This window comes from Echinops telfairi, unplaced genomic scaffold, assembly GCF_000313985.2.
Source record: "Echinops telfairi isolate 266 unplaced genomic scaffold, ASM31398v2 ScPeMD7_7420;HRSCAF=8458, whole genome shotgun sequence".
In the NCBI taxonomy this organism is placed as follows: domain Eukaryota; kingdom Metazoa; phylum Chordata; class Mammalia; order Afrosoricida; family Tenrecidae; genus Echinops; species Echinops telfairi.
Genome location: NW_022111320.1, coordinates 19,211,022 through 19,221,748, shown reverse-complemented (window position 1 = coordinate 19,221,748; position 10,727 = coordinate 19,211,022). Strand labels below are relative to the sequence as shown.

The following is a 10,727-nucleotide window of genomic DNA, read 5'->3' as shown; positions in this document are numbered from 1 at the left end:
AAAAAAAAAATGTGCTGAAAAAACCCGGCTTATACTTGAGTACAGACAGTAAATGATCTCTAAGATGAAACATAAAATCCTTACCAAAAAAGGGTTTTTTTTAAAAAAAAGCACGTGTATGTGTGTAATATTAAATATTAACCCACACAGTCCAAGTCCTCGAATACCACATGAAATTAAAATAGCTTCTTAAGATCATTAAAAAAATTTCACTCAAGTATCACCTCCAATTCTATGCCCCTCGTCACTGTGGTCTGCAGAGAAGACACACTGAGTGGTCTAAGAGCCGTCCTGTAATTGTGGATGAGACAAGGGCCACTAACCAAAACCTTTGACAGGGCTCACATGACGCACTTCAGCAGTCTGGACTCTCGAGTACACGTCTGTTCTGACGGGCTGTGCTTACCTCACATGATAATCAGTTGCTGGTCTCAGATCTTTCAGGTTGCATTCTAATTCTTCTCCACTGCAAAGAGAGGTCAACCATTAGTTCAAGGTAGTTCAAAAGTAACAGGGTTTCTGGATTTGGGTCTTAGAACCAAGTACCAGCAATGATTCAGGAACTAGCAGGTCTCTATTCGACTGTAAGCCAGAAATAAACTTTCTTATTTGGTCTTACTGCATTTTTTGGACTTAATAAAACAAACAAACAAAAACAGATTACTTTTAATGAGGTCAGTCCGAGATGCAGACAATGGCATGGTGAACTTACTAATAAAATTTCCAAACAAGCAATTTAACGTGTTCTCCTTCCCAGGGAGCACTTGCTAAAACCGTAAGTAAAAGGAAAGCAGGATGCCAGCCACCAGCCGTCCTTCAAGGAAAGCTCTTGCTCGGACTTACCTGGGCAGGGTATTTCGAATGCCAGACTCTCCGATGAAATCTCAACCTAATTCCCTGGCACACCCAGGGACTCAGAATGAAACTATTTAGAAGACGTAACTGAACCTCTACCTAATCGATCAGAAGGAAACAACAAATATAAATTTAAAATATTCCATTAAAAATTTTAAAAGTGTGAGCACAGGGAGGAGGTGGCGGGCTGTTGGCTGTTCTAGAGAAGGCGCACCACTATTTGGTAGTGAGGGACCGTTACTTCTGAACCTCGTGGGACAAAAGCCACAGGAAGAAGAAGATGGAGGAGGAGGAGGAGGCGGTCAGACGCCAATAGGGCGGAATTTACTAATAGGAGAGGTCTGAATGAAAACCATACAGGGATCCCTAGATCTCTCTCTCTCTTTTTTCTTTCATCTTTTCATGAGTTTGAAATGATTTCCAAATAAAAAGTTGTAATAAAAATAGATACAAACTAGGAGTTCAGTGCCCACACTTTGCATGCAGCTCTGTTCTTTGAGCTGTACTGTAGCTTGTAAATATTTTTAATCTGCTAACACAGTTTATTACCAGGAAACCTTACATAATCATTCAGAATTTGTGTCTCCTGAGAAAGAGAAAAAAATCCAAATATTTGGCAGTTCGAGGCGATATTCCAAATCCACTTTCGCCGAGTGGCAGCTGTCTCTTTCCAGGGGAGTCCGGTCGAGTTCTTGTCACTCACAAACTTCCATTGCTTGGCCTGACTGGTCCCCCTGATCACATGGGACCCTAGCTCCTTCCAACAACGTACCTATTATACTAATAGAATCTACCGATCTGTTTCTTGGTGGGTGGGGAGGATGTAGCTCTCTGTATTTCCTTAAGGTTTCTACTAACTCTGATTTTTCCAAAGAGAACCAAGTGGTCATATGCCAGAATAAGAAGTTTGGGATTCATTCGCCGTCTGATGGGGGCTCACAGGAGTGCTCTCCCCAGGGGAGCACTAGGTCCTGACGTAGGACCCGCCGTGCACACAGGGGACAAGGTGACCCTGAGGAGCCACCTCCAGAGGCCCAGGGAGGAGGCCACGGACGGTAAAGGCTGCAAGAGGACAGAGCATCTCATGGGCTTCCTTCGTCCTATCTCCTTCTGTCAGGAAGACAGCACAGCGCTTGAGCAAGACAGAACCAGAGAAGGAGGTCACGGGGCTGCCCACTGACGCAGCCACGACGCCAGAGGAAAGCCACGGCAGGGAGGGAAGTGGGGTTTATGTGACCACATCGCCCTGGGTCGGGCCCATCTTCCCTGGCGGCCACTCACAGGAAGTTCAAACAAGGAGCTACAACAAAACTCACTTCCTGATTTTCCTCGTGGGCAAACCTGCGATACGCCCAACAATGGAGAGGGGAAGGGACCTAACCCTGAAGAACATGTTTGGACCACGTTTAGAAGATGAACATAAGTCATTTGAAGAGTGAGTAGCTAGGAGTCCAGTGAACGGAAGGCTAGTTTAGAGGCTGATTTTATGTTCTGTGCAGTAAAGTTTTTGACCATCTGTGACAGCCTGGGCGCAAAAGCTTTTGAAGTAAACCTTTTGAAGTTGCACGATGGGAAGCTACTTAGAAAATAAGAAGGCGAACTGAAAAGACTGACACATCAGAGACTTAAAAAAAAGTAGTCGCATTTTACCTTCATAGGCATGAATAGGAATGAATTTTTTACCAATGAGATATGACAAGTTAACAAAACCTGGGGCTACATTTCACCCAAACCAAACAGCGCTACAAAGTTGTTATTTTAAGTTGCTGTAGGGACGAGTCTGACTCGTGACTGGTGGACAGTTCGTGCACAATACTGATACCTACTTATTCATTCCGGTGAAATTAACCCTTGGCATTATGTAATTATTATGACTGTTAGTTCTTCAAATGAGCTAATTAAAGGGAAAAACCATAAATTTCTCTGTTTTTTATTTTCCTTAATGAGCCCAACATTACAGCTCAGCAGCTTGGAAAAACACATGGAAATATAGGTTACCTGTAAATGATCTTGTATTTTCCATCTCGCCCTTTGTCGGATAAGGCTACCTCATAGCTGTAGGGGAAGGAGAGACTGCTGTGGGGTCCACAGGAAAGCCCCACAGGGGGAGCCCAGGACAGCACAACCGCTCTTGCCTGAATATTGGACACCTGAGGATGAAAAAAGGGGGGGAGGGTGTCAAAAGCGTTCAAACTCATCTCACCTGGACCAGATCCTGCTTCCTCCAATGGTATTTTTGGAACTTCTCTGTAGTGGCACAGAACTGTTGCACACGTCATCCAAGGCCAACCATTTCACTTACCAACAAACGATATTCTACATGGTGCTCTCTTGTCAAAACCCTGAGACCCAAAATACAGCTCCTGTAACGTCTGCCAGGACACTGCAAACTGTCATCCAAGTCTAATGCAATTCACACTCAGTCCTCCAGAAAGTGAGGATTAAAAACAACAATAATAGTAAGGGAGGAAAAGTACTGCACGACCCAGGGATCTACAAGATAACCATAGTATGATGAGGAAGGTGTTGCATTCGGTGCTGCTTGCTCGGTCTGTAACATCGCTCAGCATGGTCACACCATGCTCCTGAAGTCCTGCAGGTGCCCAGCACAGCTCCAGGGGGGCCTGGAAGCCAGCGCCAGGCTGTGTGGGGCAGCCTTCTATGGACTGTATGGGGATGTTCCGCCCCCCAAGTTCTGCTTGAGGTTTTGGTTTTGTTTCTTGGTCAGGACTTCATTCGAACAAAGGGGTCTGAGTCTTAAAAAAAAAAAAGTCTAAAAACTGGAATTTTAAAGCCCAGGATTGCCATGTATGAACATGGACCGTGTTTCCTTCACCATGTGGTAGCAGACCGTTCCTTTGAATTCCTTCGTCAGCTGACAAGGCATCGTGCCAAGAAGCAATCTCCGTTAATTTATATGGGGAAAATGCCGATTGTTCACAGGCCCCCAAAATAACCCACCAAAGCATACCAAGTAACACATAAAACCCCAAATAACAGGGACCTATATATAGTGTTCACAGACAGCGTTCAAAGCCACAGGGGACTGGAGGCTGAGTTACCGAGGGAGGGGAGCTCCCAGGCCACTCTCACAGCAAGGTGGACGCTACCCCTCTAACCACTGTCTGCCCAACAAACACTGAACACCTGCGCTTTTCTCCTTTTATTTGTAGAAGTGAAGATCTTGTCTAGATTTCCTTGGCTTAGCAAAATCAGATACGAATGTAGAGCTGACGTAAAATCCAAGTGCCATAGAGAAAATCTTTGTAAAGCAGGGTATGCCATACGACCTACCTCTAAAGCAACGGAAAAAATCAGATGCAATCACAAGCAAATAATAAGACAAGAATTCCCTTGACCTGTGCCTGGGACAGACAGGCATGGAACCCTCAACGACAGGGGTTGATGATAAAGACCCCAGCCTGTATCCCATTACTCAGTCCCATCCTCAGGAAATGCTAACACCAACGCTTCCTCAGCTGTGAGTTGCGATGCCACATGGGGGTCATGGAACTGTGTGAGTCACCACAAGACAACCGACAGTGTAAGGTTTCTGAAGGGGCAGCGGCCAAGACTTAGTTCAAAGTCACATGTGCAATGAGTCCGAGGTGCTTCTGACACCGCGAGCCCTTGTTGCAAATTTCTGGTGCCAGGGGGGCTGTTTAGAAGCCCTGCTCCCTACTCTCCCGAGCAGGATGAAGGCCAAGCTGACCACAGCCGTGCCAGGCTGGCCACAGACCAAGCAATGGCTTCCTTTCCCCCTTTCCTGTTTCAAGACTCACTTTACAGAGGCTGCCCTCTAGGACACCCCGCGGGTAAACGCAATCCTTTGTTTCAAGGCCTGTTTCTGGAGAAATCCAACCTAAAATCAGGTCTAATTCTTTAAAGTACACGGAAACCACCAAACCGAGGGCAAACTTGCTCCCACGGAGTGGGTGCTGGCTCAGAGCAAGCCTGCAGGTCAGGGAGGAACTGCCCCTGTGGGCTTCTAAGGTGGTCACTCCACACTCAGCGGAAAGGCCCAGCTTCTCCAGAGGAGCAGTTGGTGTTTTTGAACTGCTGACCTTCCAGTGAGCGGCGCAGTGTGTAACATTTTCAAAACACTTTCTTTCTACTTGAGTCCTTGGTATCAGCTCCTCTTTATCACCCCCTCCCTCCCACCCTTGTGACCCCTTGATAAACTATAAACCAGCGGTTTTCAACCTGTGGGTCGCGACCCCTTTGGGGATCGAACGACCTTTTCACAGGGGTTGCCTGATTCATAACAGTAGCAAAATGACAGTGATGAAGTAGCAACGAAAATAATTTTATGGTTGGGGGTCACCACAACATAAGGAACTGTATTAAAGGGCCGTAGCACTAGGAAGGTTGAGAACCACTGCTCTAAATTATTATTATTATTTTCATATCTTACACCATCCGTTGTCTCCCTTCACCCACATTTCTGTTGTTCATCAGGGGTTTATATATTGATCATTGAGATCAGTTCCCACTTTCTCCCCCCACCTTCCCTCTACCCTCATGGTATCGCTACTCCCATTATTGTTCCTGAGGGGTTTATCTGTCCTGGATTCTGTGTGTTGAGAGTTCTTATCTGTACCAGTGTACATGCTCTGGTCTAGCCAAATTTGTAAGGTAGAACTGGGGTCACGGTAGTGGGGGTGGGGGTGGGGGGGAGCATTAAAGAACTAGAGGAATGTTTTGTGCTTCATCAGTGCTATACTGTACCCCGTTCAGCCAATTCATCCTTCAAGACCCCAGCCAGGCCTTTCTTCCATACAACCCCCAAGCAGCCTTGCCTCTGTAATGATGAGCTAGACTCCACTGAAGCACTGCACGGGCCTGACCCTTTCTGTGACACACAACCTGGTTGGCACTGCGATCACTGAGCAGGACATTGCAGCATTTGCCTGCTTCTCTCAACGGACCGTACGACTCACGCAGGATAGGGCCCAGGCCATGCTCAATGGCAAGGAAAGGCTGGGTATCAACTGCTTACTGAATGGAAATTAACACTTAAAAGAGTAAGATGTCCGAGTCTCTGAACCAGACAACACAATGAGGGGTGGGGTGAGGGGGTGGGGGAGAGGCAACATAGCATTATACCCCTCTTTTAAAATCAAAGGCAACCCTGTTCCTGAGTCAGACCCCACACTTCTTAATATGGCCCCAGGCTAGCCGCTCCTGGTCACCTTCCTCTCACTGATGTGACACCTCTGTAAACACCCCTTTGGGGCGCAACTCCCTCTCACACTCCTGTGACTCTGCTTTGACTCCCCCTTCTGTTAGACTCTATTCAAATGCATCTTTGTTCGTACCTATAATCACCACCTCTCGGCCTGTACAGCGGCTGTGGACACACGGTGATTAAAATAGAATTTCTGCTCTTAGGGAGCGTAACCATGGTGAGGGGAGACATGCGGGCTCACGAGTGGTCTGACACCCTGGTCCAGGCTCCATTAGTTATTTCCCGGTGCTCAGGCCACACGTTGCTGGTACAACGATGGGAATAAGCAGCCCTTATTTCCCTACGCTGTTATGCACGTTCTGCTGATCCGGGTGCAGCTTCCCTGACTAGATTGTAAGGTGGCATGACGTGGCTACACCACTGTCCTTGCACAGTGCATTCACACATATTCCTGAGGTGTTACGTTTGATCATCCACTGTTAAGGCAAACGTCTGCTATGAGAAATTCAGTGTGTACAATTGAAAAAACAAAACAAAAAACTGATTAGGTATTAACGTGGCGACGTGGTCACTCTGCACAAGTACCACAGAACGTGGTCACCCTGATTCTGTGAATGGTTCTGTGCTGTTACATCACGTCTCAAATAGCCCAAACCCTAGCACTCCGCCAAGCAAGTCTCCCTAAATGCATGTTCCCTGACACTCTACCTTTTTCAACAGCTACTAGGATTTTTTTCTCCTTGCCCCTGGAACCTATCTAAATTATGAGACTGAACAATAATGCAAAAAGCACCCACTAAAATCACTTTTAGCCCCACCCCCACCCCCGACTCCCAAAGCAATGTGTGAGCTCGACGGTCATCAGAAACAGCTATCTGGACAGACGCTGTTTGTCCAGACACACAGACGCCTCTGATGTGCCAGTCTGTCAGAAATGCATTTAGAGCATTCGGCATCTTTGCCAGAAGACAGCAAGTGGTTTCTGCAAACTCTGAAAACTAGTCAATGGGCTGAGATTGCTACCACGGCCCGGGACCCAAATCCCCATCCTGGGCGCCACAAAAATCACACGTGCTGCCATCAAGTCCATGTCGGCTCACAGAGACCCCGTTACGACAGGGCAGAGCAGCCCCTGGGAGTTTTCCAGAGGACAACTCTCTACGGGAGTAGAAAGGCCCTGTGCTCTCCCTTGGAGCCGCTGGTGGTTTTGAATGGCTGACCTTCCGGATTGCAGCCCAGTGGTTAACCACGGCCCCAACAGGGCTCCCTTTCACAGAAGCTCCAGCCTCAGGCTTCCTTTCTGCAGCCACGGATTCATGAGAGAAACCGTACTTTCTCTTGTTGAGAACTTGGAAGCCCTCCCATTTCTGGGCCGATTCCAGGAAATACAGAGGCAGCGCCTTCCAAAGGCGTGCCAGGTAAAGGTGAGCTCGTCCCCAGCACAGGCGCTTCAGTGGGGGACTCTGAACCCTAGGGGCTCTGGCTGGGGTGAAGCCTGTTTCTGATGGAGCTTCAGTGGGACGTGCCCACCCCTTGGGACCAACACACTGAACTGGGGCACAATCAGCTCATCACCGTGGATGCCATGGCTGCTTCACGCCCCCAACCTCGATGCCCCCCACCCCCAAATCAAAAGCCATCAAACTGACTGACTTTTTGATGTTTGATTAACTGTCAAGACCAGAAGCTCCTTTTAAGGATGATAAACCTGAGGATTTCTGCGTTAGTGATATACATGGGCCTGTTTGTGTAAGATACTCCTGAAAGTCTGCCTATCAATTACTTAACATTAAACTGTTGCTGAGTACCTTAAAGGTCTCATAAAACCACTCTACATCTAGATCACTGATTCTCAATGTGGGTGATGCCAGTCCCTGGGGATGCTGGAATGATTGGGGGACCGGGGGGGGGAGGGGAGATGCTGCAAAAACAGATACCTATACTTTATCCTGGATTATAGACTCTAGTATAAACATTTGCCAGGATAGAGCTGAGTAATGTTTTTTTTTGTTCCGAGAAGGGGGCGTTAGGCCAAACAAATATGGGAATCTATGGTCTACACCGGTGGTTCTGAAGCTTCCTAATGCTGCGACCCTTTAACACAGTTCCTTATGCTGTGGTGACCCCCCAACCATAAGATTATTTCCGATGCTACTTCTTCACTGTAATTTTGCTACCGTTATGAATCAGGCAACCCCTGTGAAAGGGTCGTTCGACCCCCAAGTTGAGAACCGCTGGTCTAGAGGATTACCCACTGATTAGCAGTCATTCTTGTCCACATATGCATTAAGCAGGAAGTCTGGACTGCATTCCAACTTGAAGGATTCTTTTCAGTGAAGAGCGTCTACGTGTGTAAGTAAGAAACTTGCTAAGACAAAGGTGGCGTTCTTTGAGGTAGGATCTTCATTTTTCATTCTCCTCTTCCTCCTTCCTACCACAGTGATTTAATATTATTCTGTGAGACTTTCATATCATTATGCTCATAACGTTTTATATGCAGATGGTTTTTGTTATTTGGAACCGATCGACCAGTTCTATCATAAAGTTACTAGACTTACTCTCATGCTCAAACACAGGAGCTTCTAAACTTGGCCTGGCCTTGGAGGGAACGATGTGGGAGGGCTACTCCTCTAAGTAGAGCCTGTTAAGGCATTCCAGCATAGCCGAGAAAATACAGGCTTCCCAGGGATGGCACCGCCATGAGAAAGAGTAGGACAGAGGTAAACTCACAAGAAAGGAAAAGGTCAAAGAGCTCACTGCTCAAAGAAAAGGGTACTCCAATCGAAAATGCCACAATCAATTGCTTCAATTAATTCCTTAAATGCTCACAGCTTCAACTTGGTTCCCAGATTTATTGCTGTTTGTCTTTTAGGAAATTGCTTGTTAGGATGTACGCACTTCTTCAGTTGTCTCCACCAGTTAAACATGAATGATGGAAACAATCCTGAAAACAAACGCCCTCCCCCCCTGAGTAGGTGTGAGACCCCATCTAGCACCACCACCACAGGTGGCCCGCTGACAAGCCTCCCTAAGCACCTACCTGTGAGAAGTCCTGGGACAAACACCTAGCATGGTTGCAGCCGGTTTCACTAAAGGACTAAGTACGAGAGTCTCTGTGGTATCCGGCCCTCTCAATAGTGAACAGCCTGGCCCAAGTTCTAAAGGACAGAGGCTTGAGGCCTTTGCATTACAGCATCATCATGATCATCAGACATGGCAAAGACGATTGGGCGTGCCATGAACTGCCAGAAGAATCAACAAATCTATCTTGGAGAAGTACAACCAGAATGCAGAACGCTCCTTAAAAGGACAATTTTGTCTCACATACACTGGACCTGGTATCCAGAGGGACCAGTCTTGAGAGCGGCGGTTCTCAACCTGTGGGTCGTGACGCCTTTGGGGGGTGGTGGTCAAACGACCCCTTCACAGGGGCTGCCCGATTCCTAACAGTAGCAAAATTACAGTCATGAAGTAGCAACAAAAATGATTTTACGGTTGGGGGGGGGCCACCACAGCATAAGGAACTGTATTAAGAGTTGCAGCACTAGGAAGGCGGAGGACCACTGCTTTACAGAAGGGCATCATGCTTGGAATATGAGAGGGCCCAAGAAAAGGACGAAGCCCCTCCATGGAAGGATGGCCCCAGTGGTTGTAGTAATGAGCTCTCACAAAGGGATTATGAGGCTGGCACGGAACAGGCAGTGCTTCATTTTGTTATGCACAGGGTTGCTCTAAGTTGAAGTGGGGGCGCTAACAACAACAGCAAATGGAGTTCTAGGGCGGTAACTGGAATCCATGAGAACTGCTTTTGCACTACAATAGAATTGCAAAGGGAAATTGTATGCATTTTATTTGCCTTGCTACCAGATGTCCTGGAGAGGGGGTGGGGGCACTTAACAAGAACACAGCAGTCCTTTTTATAATCGTGTGCCCAGCTTCTGGTTCTGCTGCTGGCAGGTGGCTTGATATGCCTTCCCATTTCAGAGTCTGGCTATGGGCGTTTGCTTTCCCTTAAGGGCACACTACCAACTAGAGAGGCGTCTATACAAAGCATATCATTTACTTCTCAGAGAGAATGTGTTCTCACCCCACCATCACGTCTGCGGGCACGAAGGGACTGAGGTTCAAGGAGGTTGTGCAACAGGTCACACAGATGTGTGACAGCTGGCAGGCTGGGCTCCCCACCCAGAAGGACCAGGTTGCCAAACATAAGGCTGCCTAGTCCTGATGTTGCCTCCAATCCTAGTACCAGGGCTATCTATCCCAGCATTCCACCTGCCTGTGCTGGCCAGTCTTTGCCCCACCTGCCTAGCTCCTGGCTACAGCCCCTTCAGTCTGCCATGCGTTTACTCAGCAAGCCTGTGCCAGGCAGAGTCCTCAGTATGCGTTAGGGGCAGAGATGAGTAAGACGCGCTCATAAACAGGAAATTCCACGGGGAGGGACAAGAGGAGAAGGGGAAAGGAAAGGGAGAGAAAGAAGGGGAGGTTCAGAGGGGATGGCAGAAGAGGAGACCGGCAAAGAAGAGGGGAAAACAAACAAAAACACCCTGCAAGCAGTCAAACAACTACCCAGCCTGGACTGGAAAAATGAGTGTATTGAGAAGGAGGGTTTATCAGAGGGGCAAGAAGCCAAAGAATGGCCCTGGAGCCTGTGGCGATGTCATCTTACCTGGTACAGGGGCCT

The 10,727-nt window shown here is 47.7% G+C and overlaps 1 protein-coding gene across 4 annotated transcripts in view; it reads right to left on the bottom strand.

The window, feature by feature from the left end:
- The window catches only part of FNDC3B (fibronectin type III domain containing 3B), a 365,496-nt gene that overhangs the window by 91,220 nt on the left and 263,549 nt on the right, over positions 1-10,727 (bottom strand). For all 4 annotated transcript variants that reach the window (XM_045297448.1, XM_045297449.1, XM_004704080.3 and 1 more), the window contains 2 exons: positions 2,854-3,005; positions 407-466 (listed from right to left, as the gene is read on the bottom strand). In XM_045297448.1, coding sequence (XP_045153383.1) covers positions 407-466; positions 2,854-3,005 — 212 coding nt within the window. The remainder of the gene's footprint in view (positions 1-406; positions 467-2,853; positions 3,006-10,727) is intronic.